This window comes from Carcharhinus amblyrhynchos, chromosome 1 (genome assembly GCF_965287045.1).
Source record: "Carcharhinus amblyrhynchos chromosome 1, sCarAmb.v2.hapA, whole genome shotgun sequence".
In the NCBI taxonomy this organism is placed as follows: Eukaryota; Metazoa; Chordata; class Chondrichthyes; order Carcharhiniformes; family Carcharhinidae; genus Carcharhinus; species Carcharhinus amblyrhynchos.
Window position 1 is genome coordinate 176,996,108 of NC_137324.1, and position 25,531 is coordinate 177,021,638.

The 25,531-nt window shown below is 44.2% G+C and overlaps 1 protein-coding gene across 2 annotated transcripts in view; it reads right to left on the minus strand.

The window, feature by feature from the left end:
* The window catches only part of LOC145347832 (tetraspanin-5), a 91,833-nt gene that overhangs the window by 18,307 nt on the left and 47,995 nt on the right, over positions 1-25,531 (minus strand). For both annotated transcript variants that reach the window (XM_080195736.1, XM_080195745.1), the window contains exons 2-3: positions 9,181-9,231; positions 1,742-1,888 (exon numbers count right to left, since the gene is read on the minus strand). In XM_080195736.1, the coding sequence (XP_080051862.1) occupies positions 1,742-1,888; positions 9,181-9,231 (198 nt within the window). The remainder of the gene's footprint in view (positions 1-1,741; positions 1,889-9,180; positions 9,232-25,531) is intronic.

A 25,531-nucleotide genomic window follows, 5' to 3' on the forward strand; every position in this document is an offset into this window, starting at 1 on the left:
TTTCCAAATCTTCATTCTTGCCTCCTCCCCGGTCTCTGGGATCTCTCAGTCCTACAGCACTCTGCATCACTGATTTTAATCGTTCCACTCTTGACGGCCGTATCTTCAGCTGCCTGGGCCCCAAGCTCTGGAATCCCAAAACTCTCTTTCCTTGTTTGAGCAATTCCTTAAAGTTGACCTCATTAGCCAAGTATTTGAGCATTTGCCTTAACATCCCGTCGCGTGATCTGGTGTCATATTCTGCTTGATCAGGCTTTGGTAAAGCACCTGAGGAGGGCTTCCTGTGTTAAAAAGGTGCTACATAAATGAAAAGATTTTGCTTTTGGCATTGTGTGCGTTTTGCTCAAAGTTACTGGAAACACTCGTTTGTAAAAAACACCCGAGAAACCTCAAGGCAACGATGAAACGGTGAGGCCTGAATGTGTTTCTCACACTAAAGATGCGCCATCACATTCCGACATGCAAGGAATTTTCCTGGCGCTCATCTCAACCATTACTAATATAATGTTCACGCAATCCACTCGGCACAGCAGGATAAGCTGTGTTGCCAAGTTTGCAGAGTGCCGAGGGTATTGAAATTCCTGGTGTTCAAGGGCCTGGAACAATGCAAGCACAATGGCTGGAAATAGAAACACCCAAAATGAAAGAGAAACCATAGACTCCTTGACAGGACAGAAGGAAGCCCTTGGGAGGAAACTGGAGCGCCGGGGAGGAAACCCATGCAGACACAGGGAGCCACTGTGTTACCCTGAGTTGACTTGTCTCGAGGTGTATGTAGAATTATAGAATTTGCTATTCTACATACAGAGCACTTCTTGGTTCATTTGACCTTTTGTTTTTAAAAAGAAAATTAGGAGAACGACACAAAAGTTAAGTGACAGCAACACTTTCTCACTGCAGCCCAATTAGCCAATATACCACGCAACATTCTGTTTTACATTCACACATATGGGTTAGAAGAAGTGTGGGCCAGCTTTGTGACACTACAGCAATCATCAAATCCCCGTACTATCGTAAGAAGAAACAAGACATCACGAATGTTAGAAACAGAAAGTGCTGGATTCTTCCTCCACAGATGCTGCCAAATCACCTGAATATTTCCAGCAGTTTGTGTGTCATCACTTGGGATTTTCTGTTCCGCACACAGAGGGCTCGCGTCTCTTGATTTTACTTCCACAGATCCTCATTTGGCCCATCGAGGCTGTCCCAACCATAATCCCAACCAAGCCCTACTCCCATAACCCCACACATTTACCCTACTACTCCCCCTGACATTGGGGTCAATTTAGCATGGCTAAAATCAACCTAACCCGCACAACTTTGGAGCGTGGGGGGGAAATCCACAAAGACACGGGGAGAACGTGAAGACTCCATGCAGTCAGTGACCCGAGGCCGGAATCGAACCTGGGTCCCTGGCACTGTGAGGCAGCAATGCTAACCACTACACCACCATGCCTGTCTGTTGGTAACACCCTTGCAATTTTTCTATAATTCAATCTAGTTACAAGCTTCTTTGGGGCCTGTCTGAATCAGCTCTGCTGGACCTGTCAAATTTCATTCCCTTTCAGAGGCTGCCAATCCAGGTCACACGTGCGACTGAGGGGGCGACACCCCCACTTGCTTCCTTTCTAAACCCCCTTGTGCTAAACCCACCCACACCACACCCAATCCAAGCTGGCAAGATCTGGACTGTCACAGTTCCGGGGACCTCCCCTGTGAAGAATATTTGTGGAGTACTTACAAACTTCAACAAAAAGGTGTTCTCTCGTAATGCTCCAATACACCCAGCAAATCCCAGAATGAACATCACACCTCCCACCACGAGGAACAGCCAAACTGGATCAAAACCACCCAGGTCTGTGATGGATGAAATATTGGACAGCACTCCCTGAAAGAGAAAGAAAAAAAATAGGTACACAGCTGAGATAACATTTAGACACAATTCAAAACCCATTAATTCAATCTCTCTCATTACAACCACAGAATCACTACAGTGCAGAAGAAGGAGACCATTCAGCCCATCTGGTCTACACCAAATTCTCCAAAAAGAGCATCTTATCCATTGGCCATGCTGAAATTGCCCCTCAACGTCAGGGGGATTAGCAGGAGGGGTTAGGGGGATAGGACTTGGGTGAGATCGTTGTCAGTGAAGGCTCAATGGGCCAAATGGCCTCCTTCTGTGCAGTAGGGATTCTGGGCCACTTAAACATTTGCGCTTTTACATCAGGACATCCCAACGCACGTTACAGTCCACCAGCTAGCTTTTCTTTTGAAGTGGTACCATTGATGTTAGAAAACGTGGCAGAGAGTTCCCATAAATAACAGACAACCTGCTCAAATGGCGTTCGCACAATAAAGGTGCGAGAGCCACCGCCTCGGATCTCTGATTCCATCTGGGAGGAAGGTGGTGAAACCCATGTTACTAAAACACTTCAACTCGCAACCAAACTTCACAAACAGGCATTCACCAAAATCTGGTACCTTTCCAAATGTGCATACTGCGGACAGCCACAAATAAACTCAAGGATCCCATCTAACTGCAGTCATAAAAATAAGATACAGAAAATCCTGTGCGTGTGCCAACACCATTGATTTTACAATTCAACTCTTAAAAAACAGTGCTTTACAGATAGAACTTTTTGCTTTAAACAGAAGCACAGAAGTGACCGTTCAGTCCATTTTTTTCCCCACACTAACCCAAAGACACCAAGGTGCCCTTTCTAAATCCATCTTCATAAACTGGACCCATAATCCTGCAATTTAAGGTGCAGAGCCAGGTTTTTTTTTGAGTTTACGGTCTCTTCACCATCTCAAGCGGTGAATTCCAGACACCCACAACCGCTGAGTTAAAAAAGCCTTTCCTCATGTACCCTCTCATCCTTCTGCCACTTGGCTTCAATCCATGACCCCTGGTTTTGAACTCTCTGCCTAGAGAGATAGGTTCCTCCTGTCTGCTATCTCCCTACATCTCTCAATTTTGTACACTTCAATCATGTCACTCCTTTGCCTTTTCTGATCAAAGGAAAACAGCCCCAACTTCTCCAATCCTTCCTCATCACTATAATTCTCCAGCCTGGGCAACATTCTAGTAAACCTTCTCTGCAATCTCTCCAAAGCAAATACATCCTCCCTGTAACGTGGTGACCAGAATTGTACGCAATACTCCAGTTGTGGCCTCACCTGTGTCTAGTACAGTTTCATTATTACACCTTTACTTTTGTATTCTGCACCCCTGCCAGTGAAGGAGAGCATTCCATATGCTTTCTTTACTTTATCTACCTGTACTGCTACCTTTAGGGACCTGTGCGCTTGCACACCAAGTTCTCCCACTCCATCTATCCCTCTCTGCATATTTCTGTTTATTTTGTGTATCCCCTCTTACTGTGTGACCTCCCTAAATGCATTACCTCATACTTCACACAATCATGGAAACCCTGCAGTGCAGGAAGAGGCCAGTCAGCCCACAGAGTCTGCACCTACTCTCCGACAGAGCATCCCATCCCAGACCCTATCCCCGTAACCACATGCATTTACCCTGCTAATCCACCCTAACCTACACAAATTGGGACACTGAGGGGCATTTTTTTTTTTAAAAAGCACAGCCAATCAACCTAACCCACACATCTTTGGACTATGACAGGAAACCCATGCAGCGACAGGGAGAATGTGCAAACTCCACACAGTGACCCAAGGATGCAATCAAACCTGGGTCCCTGGTGCTATGAAGCAGTAGTGCTAACCACTGTGCCACCCATCAGAGTTAACTTCAGCTGCTACCTTGCTGCACACCATCATCCCATCTATAACATTTGAGCTTCCAGCTGTCCTCTGTACTATCCATTACACAGCTAATTTTTGTCTCATCTGCAAATTTCCAATTGTGCCCCCATATTCAAATCATTAACATACAAAACAAACAAACAGTAGGGGTCCCAACACTGAGCCCTGCAGAACACCATTTAATAAGACATAGGAGCAGAATTAGGCCACTTGGCCCATCGAGTCTGCTCCGCCATTCAATCATGGCTGATATTTTTCTCATCCCCGTTCTTCTGCCTTTTCCCCATAACCTCTGACCCCCTTATTAAGTCAAGGATCTAGCTATCTACCTCTGCCTTAAAGACACTCAGTGACCCGGCCTCCACAGCCTTCTGCGGCAAAGAGTTCCACAGATTCCCCACTCTCTGGCTGACGAAATTCCTGGTCTCTGTTTTAAAGGATCATCCCTTTAGCCTGAGGTTGTGCCCTCTGGTTCTAGTTTTTCCCACTGGTGGAAACATCCTCTCCAAGTCCACTCTATCCAGGTTTTGCAGTATCCTGTAAATTTCAATAAGATCCCCCCTCATCTTTCTAAACTCCAACAAGTACAGACACAGGGTCCTCAACCGTTCCTCATACGACAAGAAACTTGAAACAGTTTTCCCTTCACAAGGGCAGCCATCGACCAAAACCCATTGTTTTCTGTTACTAAGCCAACTTTGGATCCAATTTACCACATTACCCTGTATCAGCTTTTATTTTAACCAGTCTGTCCTGTGGAACCTTGTCAAATGCCTTATTAAAATCCATGTAGACAACATTCACTGCACTACCCTCATCGATCCTCCATGACACTTCCTCAACAAATTCAATCAATTTGTATGACATGCCCTTCTCTTAACAAGGCCATGTTGACTATCCCTTACTGGCCCATACCTTTATAACTGAGTTTATCCAATATCTCAGGATTGATTCTAACAATGTGTCCAGCACTGAAAACAGACTAACCGGCCTATAATTGTTTGATATTTCCTTTATACCTTTTTAAGCAACAGAACCATATTTGTATTTCTCTAATCCCCCGGCACTTGTGTCTGGAACGTAATCCTCAGAGTACCTGCTATTTCCTCCCTGACCTCCTTCAATATCCTAAGGAACAATCCTTCCGGCTCTAGGAACTTATCCACATTCAAGAATTCCAACTCCCCCAAACTTCCTTACATTATGATTATTTTATCCAATATTTCACACTGTTTCTCCTGGATTACAGTATCTGAATTATCCCTTTCTTTTATGAACATGGAAACAAAGTTCATCGAAAACTCTTCCCCATACCCTCTGCATCTTCACACAAGTTCCTTCTTCATCTCTGAGGGGTCCCCACTTTTTCCTTAACTATCCTTTTGCTCTTTATATTGGTAAGGCATCTTTGCGTTTTCCTTAATCTTGCTAATATTTTTTCATGCCCTCCCTTTGACATCCTTATTTTGTTTTAAACTCGATCCCTGTACTTTCTATACTCCTCTAGTCTATCTGCAGTGTTGTGTTTTTTATGACTATCATGAGCTTTCTTTCTCTGTTTAATCTTCCCCTGTATTTTTCCAAACACAGTAAGAAGTCCCACAACACCAGGTTAAAGTCCAACAGGTTTATTTGGTAGTAAACCCACAAGCTTTTGGGGTTTGCCCCTTTGTCAGGTGAGTGGAGTGTTCTGGTCACAGGGCATATAAAGGCACACAAAGTTTACAGAATACTGATTAGAATGCGAGTCTTTACAGCTAAATTCTATTCTGTAAACTGTGTGTGCCTTTATATGCTCTGTTTGTGATCAGAACTCCCTACTCACCTGACGAAGGGGCAAACCCCGAAAGCTAGTGGCATTTGCTACCAAATAAACCTGTTGGACTTTAACCTGGTGTTGAGAGACTTCTTACTGTGTTTACCCCAGTCCAACGCCGACATCTCCACATCATGACTACCATCTTCTTCTAGACAGCCATGGGGGTCTACATTTTTTTGTTAAATAAAAACGAAAGTCTTTCCTTTTTGCAGCCGAAGATTTAAAAATGAGTTTGCTGCAAGCCATTTTGATTTACATTAGAACAAACATGTATGATCATTAAATTTCGAACAATACTAATTCTGGGCCCAGCTAATGAGTCCAACAATGGTTTCTAACATTAACTCATGGCCCAAGAGGGTTAGTGACCCAGTTAGACAACGCTGAAACAGTCCAGTTCATTATTAGTAATTCAGTATTTATTTCACCAGACAGCCATCTGGTGCCCACGCCCAATGACCTGCACATCACTGCAACAAAAATTCTCTTTATCCTTTTCATTTCAGGGACTAACTGTATGCATTTAATTTTTTTTTCCTCTGACTGCATTCATTATTCGTTAAATAACTCCACTGCATTGCAGGACAGCAGCCCCAAGTAAAAGCCACCGATGCAGAATCACAAAATCATATAGCAGGGGAGCTGGCCATTTGGCCCATTGAAACAGCTATCCAAATCAGTCCTGTTCTCTCCCTATATCCCTCCAAATTATATGCTAAATTCCCCTTTGTAAAATTGCTGTTGAATATACAGCACAGAAATAGACCATTTGGCCCAAATAGCCTTTATCATCAACATTAAATTCCTCCATCCTTTTACCGTCTCAACACGTCCTTTTATCCCTTTCTCCCACTTCCTGCGGGTGTAGCTTCCCCACAAATGCATCTATATTATTAACCTCAAACACTCCTTGTGGTCACTAGTTCCACATTCTCACCACTCTCCAAATAAAAAACTTTACTCTAAATTCCCTATTAGATGTAGGAGTGACCATCTCATGCTAAAGAATGTTCAAACTCTTAATAATTTTAAAAGACCCCTATCACGATTCACTTTCCTACTGCCCCATCAACCTCCATTTTCTAGGATAAAGATCCATAGCATGTTCAGTCTCCCATAATGGTTATATCAAAGAACAAGACAGCACAGGAAACAGGCCCTTCGGCCCAACAAGCCCGCACCGCCATTTCAATATTCAGTGAGTGCCTCATCTACCTTCTTCTGCCTGTGACTTTTCTCTACGCCAGATTTGGGGAGGTCTAATTTAGGGACAAATGGGAGGAAATCGGAGTACCTGTAGTATCCTCTCAGCTATGGTGTTATCTTGGTAAATCTGTTTTGTACCTTCTCCAAGGCCTCAACGTCCTTCCTTTTAATTCCTTCCTTTTGCAAATTGGACAGTTCAGGCATTGGGAATCAGAGAGTAGTCCAACTTGCAGCAAAGTTCAATCAGCAAACTTCACTATAAAATTGGCTGCACTGAACCTTTCCTATTTGGCCATTCTGATTTAAAGCCGTTACTCTATACTTGATGAGGACTGTCAAGAACTGCAGTACGTCTCAATTCCAACACCACCTCCCCCTCTCCCCCCTCAACTCCCACCTTGAGCCGGCGGCAAATTTATTTCCTTCCGAAATGGTTCTCGATGGGACAACTCTAATTGCAAAACTTTTGTGCTCTTCCATCCATTTTCTGTCACTGTATTTAGTTTGTGCAGCACAGTGGTGAGCATTGCTGCCTCTCAGTGCCAGGGACCCGGGTTCAATTCCCAGCTTGGGTCATTGTCTGTGTGAAGTTTGCACGTTCTCCCCGTGTATGCACGGGTTTCCTCCCACAGGCTGAAAGGTGTGCGGCTTAGGTGGATTGGCCACGCTAAAATTGTCCCTTAATCTCTTAATTAAATGTTTAGGTTAAGGTGATTAGTGGGGCAAATATGTGGGGTTATGGGGATACGGTCTGAGTAAGATTTTAAAAAAAAAATGGGTTGGTGCAGACTCAATGGGCCAAATGGCCTCCTTCTGCATCGCAGCAATTCTATGATTCATATCCGACTACTCACCTGTAGCGAGTGATTGACAGGTTACAGAACCAAACAATACACATCAGTGGACTCTGACTGACCAAAATCAGATGGTAGCTATGATGTGGAGATGCCAGCGTTGGACTGGGGTAAACACGATAAGAAGTCTCACAACACCAGGTTAAAGCTTGTGCTGCCAAATAAACCTGTTGTTGGACTTTAACTTGATGTTGTGAGACTTCTTACTGAAGAATCAGAACCAGACATTCACCTTGTGGGCTGTAGTTTTTTTTTGAGGGCAGAGAGTGTAATTTGAAAATTATTTTTTTTTCCGCTATAGGAAGGGGTAGAGTATAAATTATAGAATCACTACGATTCAGGAGGAGGCCATTTGGCAACTCAAGTCCTCCTAGCACCTCCATTGATACCCAATTCAATAGACAGTGATGATAGGTCTAGCTTTTTTTCAGTGAATTTAGTTAAAGGCCACAGTGTTTCTGAGGTGCTGGATGGACGCAAGAGGGATCAACAACAGTAAGGGCCAATCACAAAGGCCCAAATGGAACACAGTGTGATGATAGGCTGTTAGGCATCCATGAGATCCAAGAATCATGGGGTGCATTCAGCCAACATCTTAATAGGGTTTTTTTTAAAATGCATTTGTGGGACATATGTCACTGGCTAGCCACCATTTATTGCCCATCTCTAGTTACCCTTAAGAGGGCGGTTGAGAATCAAGTCCATTGCTGTGGTTCTGGAGTCACATGTAAGGTAAGGACAGCAGATTTCCCTCCCTAAAACACATTAGTGAACCAAATGTGTTTTTTCGTCAATCAACAATGGTTTCATGGTCATCAGTAGATTCTTAATTCCAGATTTTTTTTTAAAATTGAATTCAAATTCCATCATCTACCATGGCGGGATTCAAACCCGAGTCCCCAGAACATTGGCTAAGTTTCTCGGTTAATAGTCTTGTGATAATACTACTAGGTCATCACCAACCAATATGATTGCCAAGTCATAGAATCCTACAGTGCTGAAGGTGGCCATTTGGCCTATCGGAGCTGTATTACCTATGCCTTATTCCCATAACCCCATGCATTTACCCTAGCTAATCCCCCGAAGGGCAATTTAGCACGGCCAATCCACCAACCCACACATTTTTGGACTGTGGGAGGAAACTGGAGAACCTGGAGGAAACCCATGCAGACACGAGGAGAGTGTGCAAACTCCATGCAGACAGTGACCCAAGCCGGGACTCGAACCTAGGTCACTGGCGTTGGTGAGCAGCAGCGCTAACCACTGTGCCACCGCGCCACCCAAAGTCTGACGGGAAATGGCATCACATGGCCTCCTGCCCCCAAGACTATAGCCATTGTTCACCCAACATGTACTTTGTCGCAGAGCCTGGCCTTCCCAAAACTTTTCAACCTTTAATTTTGAAATTCCAGTCTCCTGAACCAACCAGGAATGTTCTCCACCAAAAACATTTCATACAAATTAAACCAAAGCAAGCCTGGGGCTATTTTATGTAATTGCTCTACATGAAGCACGTCTTACCTTTTCACTCCAGGCCCACAGACCAATTCCTAGAAAGGCAATTCCCAAAAACTGGAAAACAGAAACAAACAATGAGGAGATTAGCTTGCCCCGTGGATGAGCAACATTTAACAATAACCTTTAGGCTTGTGGAGACATGCAAGCGTATCACATAGAAAATTAAAGGAATGGTCTGCTTTTTTGAGACAGAGGTGGAGAGAAATATTCTCCTCTGGTGGCATTGGGCAAAACCAGAACAAGGGGTCACAAACCTAAAAACGAAGGGCCCAACTGACAATTTCAAAACTGAGATAGGTTTCTGTAGACAAGAGTATGAAAGGTTACAGAACGAAGATAGACTAAGTTGATCTTCAGATCAGTCACCTTCTAACTGACTAGCAGAACAGACTTCAAGGGGCTGAACGGTCTTCAACCTTCCCTCTGAAGCCAAGAGCAATTTACAATGGAAAACCTCAGCAGGTCCGGCAGCATCTGGAAAGAGAGAGAAGAGCTGACATTTCAAGTCCAGATGACCCTTTGTCAAAGCCGCTTTGGCAAAAGGTCATCTGGATTCAAAACATCAGTTCTTTTCTCTCCTTAAGAGATGCTGCCAGACCTGCTGAGATTTTCCAGCATTTTCTTTTTCGGTTTCAGATTCCAGCATCCGCAACAACTTGCTTTTAAACAATACATAGTCCTGGATCTCAGATGCAATGATTTAAGGTGAGGTCATAGAAGTCTAGATTATAAAGTCTCTGATTGACCTGTTGACTTCTGCAATGACATAATCATGCGACAATTAATACTTCTTTTTAATTGCTCTCTCTCGCTATGTCATCTATCAAGAACATAGAAAACAAGTTATGCTAACTGTAATATTTTGGAAAGAGTGGCGACCACCAACGGAGTAGCTAAGGAATTATTAAACAAATCGGAATAACTATATACAAAGACGTTACTGACAATTTCAACTCTAGTCTCCAGAGAATGTGTGCTCAGCCAAGATTCACATTCTTTGGCCAGACTGACCCTCCAAATCCCACCCTTTAAAAGAGACTCAACCACACTAAGCCTTCACAAATCAAAGATATGCAAGTTGGGAGGTTTGGCTATGCTAAATTGCCCCTCAGTGTCAGGAAATTAGCCGGGTAAATGTGGGGGATTACGGGAATAGAGCCTGGGTGGGATTGTGACCAGTACTCAATGGGCTGAATGGCCCCGTTCTGCGGGAGGATTCTATGAAATCACTGATTAGCCCTCAACAAAAAATATGGTGCCCACTTTAGGGCACCACATTTCAGTATGGACATCAAGGCCTTGGAGGTAATAAAAGGAGACTCACTGGAATGGTACTGGGGATGAGGGGCTTCAAGTTATGCGGAGAGACAGGAGAAGCTGGGATTGTTCTCCTTAGAGCAGAGAAGCTCCTGAGTACATTTAATGGAGGCGTTCAAAACCAGGCGAGGTTTTGATGGAGTTTTGTGGGGTTAGGGGAATAGGGCCTGGGTGGGATTGTTTTCAATGCAGACTCGATGGGCCAAATGGCCTCCTTCTACACGGTAGGGATTCTATGAGTAAGTAAATTAGAATTGATTTGCACTGGCACCAGGCTCAGTAACCAGAGGGTACTGATTTAATGTAATTGGCCAGAGAACCAGGGACAGAGATGAGGAAAATGTTATTTTAAATTGAGTTATCGTTTGGAACACACCGCCTGAAAGAGAGGCAGAAGTAGATTTAATAGTATCTTCTATAAGAGAATTGGATCAATACTTGAAATGGTAAAAGGTTACTTTGAGTCTGTGCAATTCTCTTCCCAAGGGAGGCAGCATCAATGAATACTTTAAATCTGATTTGGATAGATTCTGGACTGACAAGAATGTCAAAGGACGCAAGAAGTAGACAATCAGATCACCCATAACCTTATCAAGTTGCAGACCAGGCCTGAATGGCACTACTCTTGCTCCGAGGTCACCGATGAGGGACCAACTGCTTAGGTCTTTCAAAAGAGACAGCACAGCATGATAGGCCAAATGGCCTCCTCCTGTGCCATACGCTTCTATAAAGACTTCACTTAATCGGGTTCAGAAATTCCTTTATTTGCTGCCAACAAAATATCCACCTGGATTTTTATCCAGAGCAAAAAAAATACACAACTGCAGTTTCTCAAAGCTGATCCACAGTCAGCGAGTGAGGCCTTGGATTTACAATTTTCCGGAAAGTCTATTAACACGTCTTCAAATGGAAATAATACACAATCCAACAGCTCACTGGAAATAAGATTCCAAATCTCCTGTAAAACATACCAATGCAGCAATGTATTGTTCATTCTTCACAACACTCATTCCAATGCACATGTTTATTGATGTCTTGAGCTTATAGCTTGCCAAAGAATCACGCTTTTGTAGTGTTGATTTGATTTATTGTTGTCACATGTAGTAGCATGGATAGCATGATGATTAGCACTGCTGCTTCACAGCGCCAGGGACCTGCGTCTGATTCCCAGCTTGGATCATTGTCTGTGTGGAGTCTGCACATTCTCCCCGTGTCTGCATGGGTTTGCTGTGGGTGCTCCGGTTTCCTCCCACAATCCGAAAGACTTGCTGGTTAGGGGCACTGCCCATGCTAAATTCTCCCTCAGTATACCCAGACAGGCACCGGAGTGTGGCAACTAGGGGATTCTCACAGTAACTTCATTGCAGTGTTAATGTAAGCCTACTTGTGACACTAATAAACAAACTTCAAACTTTAACAGTGGAAAGTATTGTTTCTTACGTGCTATATAAACAAAGCATACCATGCATAGGGAAGGAGAGAGTGCAGAATGTAGTGTTACAGTCATAGCTAGGGTGTAGAGAAAGATCAACTTAATGGGAGGTTGTTCCTTTCAAAAGTCTGACAGCAGCAGGGAAGAAGTTGTTCTTGAGTCAGTTGGGACGTGACCTCAGACTTGAATGTTCCGTGTAGTAAATTATTTAACAAGCCAGCAAAGAAATGTTTTGAGTTGCAGAGTGGAGCACTCCCCCATCTGCAAAGCCCTAGCTCGATTGCGAAAAATTTGCAGTCGATACATTACATACAGTACAACATTTGCAATCTACTCATACTCTGAAGTGCAGAGATTTGCAACTCAGCAAAAAAAAAGCTGTGTTTGCCCTACGAGTTCAAATAAAACTTGAGGTTAGCCAAATCTTACTCCCACCAGAGTCCCACTGCTCCCTTCCATAGCCTTGCTTATCAAGAATCTAGCTAACTCTGCCTTACAAATATTCAAAACTTCGCCTCCTCAAAAAGGCGGTGAGTTCCAAAGGCTTACAGCCCTGAAAGAAAAAAAACTCTCCATCTCCGTCTTAAATGGGATACCCTTTATTTTTAAACAGCGACCCCTAGTTCTAGATTCTTCCACAAGAAAAACATCCTCCCCACATCCGCCTTGTTCACAAGAACAATCCCTGGAATGAAGGGCTTGTCGTATGAGCAACAGTTGAAGATTCTGGGTCAATGGAGTTTAGAAGGACGGGGAGGGTTTTTATTGAAACTTGCAGGATACCCTGAGTCCTGGATAGAGTGGAGAGGTTGTTTCCATTTGTCAGGAAAACCAGAACCAGAGGGCACAACTTCAGGCTAAAGGGACAATCCTTTAAAACAGAGATGAGGAGGAATTTCTTCAACCAGAGAGTGGTGGATCTGTGGAACTCTTTGCCACAGAAAGCTGTAGAGGCCAGGTCATTGTGTGTCTTTAAGACTGGGATAGATAGGTTCTTGATTAATAAGGGGATCAGGGATTATGGGGAAAAGACAGGAGAACAGGGATAAGAAAAATATCAGCCATGATTGAATGGCAGTTGATGGGCCAAATGGCCTAATTCTGCTCCTATGTCTTATGGTCTTGTCAAGACTCCTCAGAAGCTTAAAGGTTTCAATCAAGTCGCCTCTCATTCTTCTAAACTCCAGTGGATACAAACCTAGCCTCTTCAACCTTTCCTCATAAGATAACCCATCCATTCCAAGTATTAGTCTAGTAAACCTGCTCTGGACTACTTCCAACACATTTACATTCTTCCTTAAATAAGGAGGCCAATACTGTACGCATTGGGATAAGTTACCCTGGAAACGACTTTTATTTCTCCTAGTATTTACAATCAAATGAGCATTTTGCAGTTCTAAAACAAAGAGACCTCACAGGATTTTCATTGCATAAAATGGTTTTGTTACATCAAATTCCACTGAACCATAGAATCCCTTCAGCCCATCGGGTTTGTACCCAACCCTCTGAAAGAGCATCTTACCCATGCCTCTGCCCATCCCACTCACATTGTCTGCATCTTTAAGACTTGAATAGCAGGTTAGTTGCAAAGACTCGCATTCTAATCAGTAATCTGTAAACTGTGTGTGCTGTTATATTTTTTCTCTTTTTTTTAAAAAATAGAACCCTACAGGACAGAAAGAGGCCCTTTGGCCCATCGAGTCTGCACCGACCACAATCCTACCCAGGCCCTACCCCCCATATCATACCCACTAATCCCTCTAACCTCTGCTACCCTGGACACTAAGGGGCAATTTCTTAGCAAGGCCAATCAACCTAACCCGCACATCTTTGGACCGTGGGAGGAAACCAGAGTACCTGGAGGAAACCCACACAGACATGAGGAGAATGTGCAAACCCCACACAGATGACCCGAGCATCGAACCCAGGACCCTGGAGCTGTGAAGCAGCAGTGCTAACCCACCGTGCTGTGTCTGAGGCCAGAACTCTCCATTCTCCTGACGAAGGGAGAAACCCCGAAAGTTTGTGAGTTGACTACCAAATAAAATCTGTTAGACTTAAACCTGGTGTTGTCGGACTTCTTATTCTGTTTATCCCAGATTCAGCATTGCCAATCCACCTAACCGTTGGGGGGGGGGGAGTTTGTATGTTCTCCCTGTTTCCTCCCACGGTCTGAAAGACGTACTGGTTAGGTGCATTAACCCGAACAGGCGCCAGAGTGTGGCGACTAGGGGAATTTCACAGAAAATTCATTACAATGTTAAATATAAGCCTTACATTTAAACTTTCTATCTTTTCTATGCCTACCCATCAAACCATTTTAGAATTTTAAAGCCTTCTATCAGATCACCCTCCAACCATCTCTCCAAGAGCCCCAGCCAGGCACAATGATAACACAATAGTGAAAACCCCTTTACTCTTCTAATGGAGTAAAGCACGAGGACAGACAATTCTGTAAATAGAATCAATTAACCTGCTATCAGAGACAAAAACTACAAGGTTAAAAGGATTAGACCAAAGAGCCAGTTTGTAATGGCTTGGGTTTATAGTGTCTCAAGTAGAGAAGATTAAGGGGTGGTCTAATTTAGATCTTTAAGATAATTAAAGTAGGCTAGAATAAAGTGTTATGGTTTTCTCTGAGGGTGGGGGAAAGAGAGAGAGACAGGACTCCAGAACAAAGTGGTAATTAGATCTAGGTTGTATAATTCTGTAACTTCTGACAAATTTATGCATCAGTCACAGCCATAGTTTTGACAGAGCACACAGGCAAATCCAATCTGATTAATACAGAGCCAACCCTGACTAATCTTGTCAAACGACAGGTTGTTTTTGACGGCATCTCTAACACAGCAAAACATCGTAAGGTGCTTTCGTAGGCGGTCTTGGACAAAATCTGACACCATGAAGACAGGTCGCCAAAAGCTTGGTCAAAGGGATGAGTTTTAAGGAGCATTTTAAAGATGGAGAGGAGAGGCAGAGCAGTCTTGGGAAGGAATTTCAGCACTTGGGGAATGGCCCTGGGAGAAGGTGGCGGTGAGCTGCCAGCAGTTAAACGAAACATGAAACTGAAGTCCCGTCTACCTGCTCGAGGGGGTGCAAAAGTTCCCCAAAGCACCACTTTGGAGAACAAAAGGGGAGTTTTCTCCAGCACCCAAAATTTATCCATTAAAAAAAAATTAAAAACCAGGTTTATCTGGTCATGATGATGGTGCTGTTTGCGGGAGCTTGCTGTGCACAAATGGACTGCCCCGTTTCCGACGTTAGAACGGTGACCACAATTCAAAAAAAAAGCACTTCATTGGCTGCAAAGCATTTCAAGATATCACATGGTTATATGTAAAGCCTGATATAAATCCAAGACTTTCACATCTTTTTTTTTTAAAAGAAATCAACAAATCAAACTAAGAAAAACCCAAAACACTGGCCATCATTCTGATAGCTGCGTTACTCTTACCTGTCACGAGGGGTTTATACACTGTTCTTTGTTTTACCCTAATTTATTTAAATTTATTTTCTAATGCGATCTGAGCTACGCTGACTTGGTACAAGGTCAGGAGAGTTAGGTAATGGGTTTCTTCATACAATAAGGAAGTTCTTTTCTTCTAAGATAATTCATCTTACTTACCCACACTTCTACTTACGGCTTTTTACAGGGACTAGATTTACTAAGCTGAAGTAAAAGTTTAAGAAAGTTTATTTATTAGTCACGAGCAAGCTTACATTCATACTGCAAGTTTTTGTGAAAATCCCCTAGTCGCCACACTCTAGCTCTTGTTCGGGAAACACTGGGAGGAGGATTTAGCATGGCCAATGCAGCTAACCTGCACATTTTTCACACTAAGAGAAAACCGGAGCACCCGGAGGAAACCTACACAGACACAAGGAGAACGTGCAGACTCCGCACAGACAGTGACCCCAAGCTGGGAATCGAAACCAGGTCCCTGGCGCTGTGAGGCAGCAGTGCTATTAATCTTGAAGAATTATTTGGAAAATCAGCTCATTTGAATCAGAGAATCTTCCAGCACAGATGGCTGCCATTCAGCCCCAAAGTGACATTGGTAGCTCTTTGACAGAGGAGTGGGATTCATTGGATAGTGCTTTCAGAGAGCCAGCACTGGCATGATGGACCAAATGGTCTCATTCTAAAATGATTCATACTGTGAACAACCGGATATTAAAATCAGCAGTATGAATGAACAAGGGACAAGTGCGCACACACAGACAGCCTCTCCAGAGACTGGAACACAACATACAGGTTGACAATCCCCCATGGCACTATTCAGAGAACAGAGGTGATTTCATACCACATGTACATATCTTAACCATTTTGTGCACACGTACACACACAGTATTGCTGTCACATACTTTCACAGTCATATTACTAAGTCTGCATGCGCGCAATCTCTTGTGTAAACACCACACACACAGTTCAATTTTGCATAAAGAGGTACTATCTTGCATTATCTCAGTCATCTGAATTCCAACAAAGAGTTTGTACATTATTTACAACAAAAGTTAAGTCAGCAGTACATCCACATTTAAAAAGTTATCTATAAATCTCTATTACTGGCAAAGTGGGTTAGAGCTGCTGCCTCAGCACCATGGGCGTGGGTTCAATTCCCAGCTTGGGTGACTGTCTGCACAGAGTGTGTGCACGTTCTGCCCGTGGCTGCGAGGGTTTCCTTCGGGTGCTCCAGTTTCATCCTACAGCTCAAAGACGTGCTGGTTAGGCGTATTGGCCGTGCTAAATTCTCCCTCAGTGTACCCGAACAGGTGCTGGAGTGTGTCAACTCGGGGATTTTCACAGCAACTTCATTGCAGTGTTAATTGTAAGCCTAAAGAGAAAACGCTGGAAAATCTCAGCAGGTCTGGCAGCATCTGTAAGGAGAGAGAAAGAGCTGATGTTTCAAGTCTGGATGACCAGCTTTGACAAAGGGCCATCTGGACTTGAAACGTCAGCTCTTTTCTCTCCTTACAGATGCTGCCAGACCTGCTGAGATTTTCCAGCATTTTAGCATCATGGAAAATCTACAGCACAAACAGGCCCTTTGGCCCACAACTTGCAACAATCTTATCTCTACCTACTAGGCTTACCTATAACCCTCAGTCCTATTAAGTCCCACGTACTCATCCAGAAGTCTCTTAAAGGACCCTAACAAATTTGCCCTCACCACCACCAACAGCAGCAGCCGATTGCACTCACCTAGCACCCTCTGAGTGAAAAAACTTACGCCTGTCATCTCCTCTGTACCTACTCCCCAGCACCTTAAACCTGTGTCCTCTCGTGGCAGCCATTTCAGCCCTGGGAAATAGCCCCTGAGAACCCACCCGATCTATACCTCTCAACATCTTACACACCTACGTCTCATCATCTTATACATCATTTCTCTTTTGGATTCAGATTCCAGCACCCGCAGTAATTTGCTTTTATTAATTGTAAGCCTACTTGCAACACTGATAAATAAGCTAAGACCCGAGTTACACTTCGGAGGCATTTAAACTGAAAGCGCTATTTTCACAATGTCAAAGTTAGCTTTACAAAACAGTGGCATTGCCTGATGCAAGGTCCTTCAAGGGGCCACATTCAATTAACCGGGAGGGGAATAAGTGATAGTTTGCAGTGAATCTACCAGTGCCTGCCAACCAAAATCAGTTTAATTAAAAACAGAAGAAGTGTTAAAAGGCACGCTGCCCTGTGGAGAGTGGGTGCGTTCTGTGCAGATTGGATTGGCAGGCTACAGGTGTATCCTCCTACTCACTGGCATCCTGATGCTTCTCAAAGGCTGCCTAAAGAGAGAGAGAGAGAGAGAGAGAGAGACCAACGCCCCATCTGTCACTTCAGCTGATCTCGAACCAGCTGCAAAAGGGGGAACAGAATGAACCAAAGCATTATTAAATGGTAAAACATACAGCACTTAAAACTCAATTACTTCACTTCTTAACATTTCCAAAAATGGCAGCAGCTGAAATTCTGCAAAATATCCCATCCCTGCGGAGACAAGGCAGCCTCTGCTCATGGACAATAACAACAACCACAACCTTCCATGTTATTGTGCTTTTCAAAACCTCAGGACAGCCCAAGGCCATTTATAGCCAACGACATCAGAATCATGCAATCCCACAAGTGGGAAAGGAGGCCATTTGGCCCATCGAGCCCACGCCAACAACAATCCCTTCCAAGCTCTATTCCCCAAACCGCACAAAGTTACCTTGTTAATTCCCCTGACACTAAGGGACAATTTAGCATGGCCAAATCAACCTACCCTGCACAGCTTTGGAATGTGGGAGGAAACCGGAGCACCCAGAGGAAGCCCACGCAGACACGGGGAGAACGTGCAAACTCCACACGGACAGTGACCCAAGGCCGGAATCGAACCCGGGTCCCCGGCACAGTGAGGCAGCAATGATAAGCACCATGCCATCCACAACCGAGGGTTGATTCTGAAAGCACCAACATGTTTTTGACAGAAAGTGTCCAGGGGTCACTGGAGGAGAGGGGGATAAGAGCTAAAATACTGCAGCTGCTGAAAATCTGAAATAAAAACAGAAAATGCTGGAAATACTCAGGTCTGACAGCATTGTGGAGAGAGAAACAGTTAGTGTTTCGAGTCTGGACAACTCTTCTTCAGAACTGAAGCTCTATGCCTCTGAAAATTAGTCAAAAGGCAACATTTCCTACATTGACTTTGACTGAAGTATTTGTCAAGGAACATTTTTAAAAATCGGTCTTACCTACACCACATAGGAGATCTTGCGGCTAAGTGCATAGCGCCAAAGGACAGTACAGCACAGGAACAGGCCCTTAGGCCCTCCTGTGCTGGTCGTGATGCCCTAAACTAAAGAACAAATCTTCTGCCTTTACTCGGTCCATATCCCTCTAGTGCCTCCCTATCCATGTACCCATCCACATGCCTCTTAAATGTTGCCGTGTTCCTGCTTCCACCATCTCCTCTGGCAGCGTGTTCCACCACCCTCTGCGTGAAAAACTTCACCCCTACATCTCCCTTAAACTTTCCCATCTCTCACCTTGAACCTGTGTCCTTTATACACCTTCACGTCCACTAAAACATCTAAATACCTCCTCCTTATTAATCCTAACATATTCTACAACTTTACCATCCTAAATAAAATCTCCAGCTACTAAGTCTTTCTACTATTAATTTAAGAACTCGCCCAAGTCCTCCAGTTCCCTGCACAGATTATTCCTTTGGTTTCTAACGGGCACCACTCTTTCCCTGATCATCCTCTTGTTCTTAATATATTTATAAAATGCCTTGGGGCTTTCCTTGTGTTTATCTGCGAATGATAACTTTGTGTTTCTTCTTTGCCCTTCTAATTTATTTTAAGCACTCTGTTACACTCTCTATACTCTTGAAGGCCCCCCTCCCCCCACCATTTTTACAGCTCCCTACCTAGCATATGCTTCCATTTTTTTCCTTCATCAAACCCTCGATATTGGCCAAGACATGGGAGATATTTCCCCGGTCTCTGAGCCAGGACTCAGGTGTGGCCAAACAGATTTTGTGTGTGTTGACCTGGAACTCCTCCCGACACACAGCACTTAGAGCAGGAGAGTTTCCTGGTCAACGTTGAGACGGAAAAGACTTTGGAGCTTCCACCATCACTGCACATAGCTCCAGTCTACAGCACGTAAATAAAAATTTATGGTACAAACATAACCTCGTCGCTAATAAATCCAGCAGGAAATTCAGGAGAAACTTCTTTACCTGAAGGGTGGTGAGAATGTGGAACTTGCTGCCAGAGGGAGTGACTGATGTAGACAGCACAGACACCACAAGGGGAAATGAGCTAAATTTAGATTACAGATGGGCTGAATCGCCTTTTTACTGTGCTACCAGTACCATTTCCATACAAGGCTTTCCAGTAGATGGAGGCAGACATTACATTAATAAAGAAAATCAGAAGTCTTTTCCTTAAAAGATAAAGTGTTGGCAGCAGCTACCAGAGCAACGCGCATCACTGGCCAGTTAGTGACCAATGAAATTGAAATTTAAACGCTGAAACGTAAAGCAATCGGAAACCACGGGGGTCGTTTACTGCAATGCTTATCATGAAATTTCACAAATTCTATAAAATCTGCAGCATGGCTGTTTGGCTCCAGGACAACACAAACACCCGTTGGTGTGGGAGCTGACGAGTGACTGAACACAAACATGAACCTTATTTGGCCGGTTTTATTTATTTGCGATCCCGCCCCACTCGTTGCCCAACCTCCACCGGCCCCACGTTTGAGATTGAGATTTATGCAAGGCAGCTGTTGTTGGATTACAGAGAAGGCAAAGCAAAATCAGGTTTGACCTTTCACCATCCAGGACCAGCGTTCACACCCAAATCAGGTTAGTGGGGCAAAATCACATCTCTACCACCTGCGGTGTGAACTGAGACTCAGCCGTACCAAATCATCCATTGGTTCAAAACTGCCCCAGTTGTAGTGCTGATTTGGCATCCATACTCAGGACATGCCCAAATATACTTGGTGCGGGAATGGAAGAATCTCAGAATCCCTACACTGCAGAAGGAGACCATTTGGCCCATCAGGTCTGCACCAACTCAGCATTCCACCCAGGCCCCATCTCCATAATCACACTTATTTACCCTACTAATCCCCCTAACCTATATGCCTTAGTATTCTAATGTTAGAACGTAATCATTTTGATTGGATGTAATGTGACCAATGGGAATAAGATGTAAAGGTCAGCTGACCCAGTAAAACACAGAACCAATCACAGTGATGTAACAGTCAGCTGACCAGCTGATTCACTATAAATAAGGAACTATGTAGAATTGTGGGGTGCTTGGAGTGGCCAGGTCAAAGCCCCAAGTTTGGAGTAATGATATTTCTTTATTAATCCCTTTCTTTGATTTATAAGTTGGAGTAAGTTTTGTTGTATTTTCACTAGCTGCGTTTTGAAGAGTTCCTTCTGAAAAACCATCTAAGGGGCAATTTATCATGGCCAATCCACTTAAGTTGCACGTCTTTGGGTTGTGGGAGGAAATCAGAGCACCTGGAGGAACACACGTAGACAAAGGGAGAATAGACAAACTTCACAGAGTCAACCAAGGCCAGAATTGAACCCAAGTCCCTGGCGCTGTGAGGCAGCAGTGCTAACCACTGTCACAGTGCTGCCCCCCCCACAAAGTCACATTTATACCAATTTGCCTCTGCTTGGCTTTTGGCTTAGAAAGACATCCCAAGCGATTATCAAACGAAATTTGATACCCAGTCAAGTGCGGAGGTATTGGACAGGTGTGCAAGAACTTGGTCAGAGAGAGATGCGCATCCTGGAGACAGGCAGTGTTTTGTAGCTGATGGATGGGGATGTTGAGGCAGAGACAGCATTCCAGCGCTTAAGACCTGGGCAGCTGAAGATATGATTACAAATGGTGAAGTGATTGGAAACTGGGATATGCAGGAGTCCAGAACTGGAGAAGGGTCGTGAGCATGGACGGAGTTACAAAGGAAGGGGGGAATGGAGGCATACAGTGATTTTAAAAACAGTGAGAATTTTAAAAGAGGCACTGCTGGATCCAGAGCAGGAGCCAACGGAAGTTAGTGAGCGCTGGGGTCATAGGTAATCAGAACTTTGTGCGAGCTAGTATCCAGGTAGCAGAGTTTTGAATTAGCTTATTTTTAAAAAAAAGTTTATTAGTCACAAGTAGGCTTACAGTCACAGTGCAATGGAGTTACTGTGAAAACCCCCTAGTCGCCACACTCCGGCGTCTGTTCTGGTACACCGAAGGAGAATTTTGCATGGCCAATGCACCTAACCAGCACATCTTTCGGAATGTGGGAGGAAACTGGGATGCGTAGGTTAGGGATTAGTGGGTATAGCATGTAGGGATGTGGGGATAGGGCCTGGGTGGGATTGTGTTCCGTGCAGACTTGATGGGCCGAAGGGCCCCTTTCTGCATTGTAGGATTCTATGATTCTCTCCCTAAACCTCACCCGGAGAAATCCCATGCAGACACGGGGAGAATGTGTAAACTCCACAAAGACAGTGACCCAAGCCAGAAGTCGAACCCGGGTCTTGAGTTTGTGAAGGACAGAATGTGGGAGACCAGCTGAAGCAGCCATGTCTGGAGGTAATATAAGAGATGGATTCAGCAGCAGATAAGATGAGACATTCTTCTGAGGTTTGGGGAGAGTAGAGAAGCTGAGGGCCACAAGGGAAATTATTTGACTGCCTTGAACTTACCTTGTTAAGAGCATAGAATATATACATTTTTTAGTTACTCTTAATTACTTTAATTCAAATTAAATCTAACAGATAATTGTCAGATATCTGGAAAAAGATCACAAATGCAAATCCATGAACCTCTCTATGTGGGTAATGTTTGTCCCATGATGTTCCTCTGGAGCACTTGGGATGCTACAAAAATGCAAGTTGTTGTTGTTGGGAGATATGTCTTAGGGTCTGGATGAACAGATGGTTGAGACACAAACAGAAAAGCTGGAAGTTTAAAGCTTCCCTTTCCTTCTCCAGCCTGAATTCACTCATCACAAGTTGAGAGGCTCCAATTGAACAACAACAAAGAAATAAATCCATCGTTCTTCCGCAATGTGGGAAGGGTCTGGCTGAGATATGAAGCCTTCAAATTCAACCAGCTTTCCAACATGGTAAAAGATGGTGTCTCTGCAACTGTACCCCCCCCAAACACACACACACACACACACACACACACACACACACACACACACACCCCCCCCCCCCCCCCCCCCCATAGAACCCAGCTCCAGAAAGGATCACAGTATAGAACAAGTCACCACACCTAATTATTCCATTTCATAGAAATCATAGAAACCCTAAAGTGCAGAAGGAGGCCAATCGGTCCATCGAGTCTGCACCAACAACAATCCTTCCTAGGCCCTATCCCATTCATCCCACATATTCACCCCGCTAATCCCTTTAACCTACGCATTCTGGGACATTCAGGGGCAATTTATCACAGCCAACGCACCTAAACAGCACATCTTTGGACTGTAGATGGAAACCGGAGCACCTGGAGGAAACCCATGTTGACACAGGGAGAACATGCAAACTCCACACAGACAGTGATCCAAGCCAGGAGTCGAATCCAGGTCCCTGAAGCTGTGAGGCAGCAGTGCTAACCCATTTGCAGCAAAGTTATCGTGCATCTTTCCTTCCAGTCTTGCTTGTCCCATTCCCATCTTTCTTCACACAGCACCAATCATCCCTTTCTCATTTAACCTTTCCTACTACCCACTCTATGACAGGCCCCCCTTTTTGCTCATTCCTCCCCTTCCCATTTCCTTGGGATTACGCCTGCTGAAAACCTGTCAACTCCACAACTTTTTCAATGAAAGGTCATCAACCCAAAACACCAACTCAGGACTCTAAGACACATATTCTAACAATAACAACAACTTGCAATTATATAGCTTCCCAATGTCTCATTTGAGCGTCAGACAACATTGGGCCATAGAACCCCTGATGTAAAGATGCCGGCGTTGGACTGTGGTAAACAAAGTAATAAGTCTCACAACACCAGGTTAAAGTCCAACAGGTTTATTTAGTAGTAAACACCACTAGCTTTCAGAGCCTGACGAAGGGGCAGCGCTCTGAAAACTCGTGGCTTTTGCTACCAAATAAACCTGTTGGACTTTAACCTGGTGTTGCAAGACTTCTTACCATAGCATCCCTACAGTGTACAAGACAGCCATTCAGCCCATCGAGTCTCAAATACACCTAGCCCCTATTCCCGTAACCCCTCATATTTATCCTGCTAAGCCCCGGACACGAAGGTTAATTTAGCAGGGCCAATCAACCTAACCTGCACATCTTTGGACAATGGGAGGAAACTGGAGCACCCAGAAGAAACAGGGAGAAAGTGCAAACTCTCACACACTGACTTGAGGCTGGAATTGAATCTGGGTCCGTGGCGCTGTGAAGCAGCAATGCTAACCACTGTGTTGCCCATGCAGAGGAGGTTCAGATTTATGTCTTGTGATCTTTCCCCAGATAAGAGACAGTTGTCTGTCAGATTTAATTTGCCTACATAGTTTTTTTTTTAAAAAAAATGTTTCTCCCTCTTTCTCTTGTAGACGCTGGCCGGTCAGTGGTGTATTTCCAGGTTTATTTCAGCTTTCCAGCATCTGCCGGGCTTCCCTCCTGCCACCAGGGGTCAATTTCCTTTGGTGGTTTTGTTTTCAAACTCTGAACTTTCAACAACCCACAGATCACTTTGACAGATGTTATCACGGAAAACACAAATCGGCAGGATCACGCTGCAAGGAGATTCAATGCTCCAGGTTCTTGGGGAGGAAACAGCTGGCAGGTGGAGACTGGAACCATTTCATTGCCGTTCTCAATACAGAACTTCAGGGACACTGACAGTTCCAGTCTTGATTTTCCTTACTTAGAATACAATCCCAACAGTTGTAATTAAACTGGACCCCTGACTATCAAAAGGACTTTTCGTGGGAGTCAGGACTTGGGTTTCGCACAGCCTAGCCAAGATGTAATCAAAACATTTTAAATTTGTTATTTCCCTCCCAGCTCCGGATTCCTGATCCAGTCCCCAGTGCAACTGACTGTAGATTGCGTCTCTAATGTTCATCTTCCATTCTAGATCGGTCGGAGCCAGGCTGACAGCACTTCTTTTTTCATGATAATATCTCATTTTTAAAATTGAAGGACGTACTGAAAACCGAACTAGGTTGTTTGCACAGATAGCTCAAAAGCAAAAAGAGTGCATAAATGGGATCCTGTTCTAACTGAATAGGTTTGAGGGGCTGAAGGGCTGATCCTACAGTCCCATTCCAATCTATTCTTCCAAACTTTAAGGGGGAACGTCAAATTTCATTGTCATTATGGTTGGCATCCTCTATTAAGTCAAGACCTTGGGGGTGATGTTGAGAAGAATGGTACCAGAAATAAGGGGGTTAAGTTTCATGAGCAAATCGTGGTGGCACATCGGTTAGCACTACTGCCTCACAGCGCAAGGAACCTGTGTTCAATTCCTGGCTTGTGTCATTGTCTGTGTGAAGTTTGCACATTCTCCCCATGTCTGTGTGGGATTCCTCCTGGTGCTCTGGTTTGCTCGCAGTCCAAAGATGTGCAGGTTAGATGAATTGGCTATGCCAAGGATATTAAACTAGAGGGAGTGCAGAGAAGATTTACTAGGATGCTACCAGGACTCGATAGTTTGAGTTATAAGGAGAGGCTGGATAGACTGGGCCTTTTTTCCTCTGGAGCATAGGAGGCTGAGGGGTGATCTTATAGAGGTCTACAAAATAAAGAGGGGCACAGATCAGCGAGATAGTCAACATCTTTTCCCAAAGGTAGAGGAGCCTAAAACTAGAGACCACAGGTTTAAGGCGAGAGGGGAGAGATACAAAATGGTCCAGAGGGACAATTTCTTTCTCACAGAGTGGTGAGTGTCTGGAACAAGCTGCCAGAGGTGGCAATAGAGGTAGGTACAACTTTGTCTTTTAAAAAGCGTTGAGACAGTTACATAGGTAAGATGGGTATAGAGGGATATGGGGCAAATGTGGGCAACTGGGACTAGCTTGCATTTAAAAAAAATGGCATGAACAAGTTGGACCAAAGAGCCTGTTTCCAT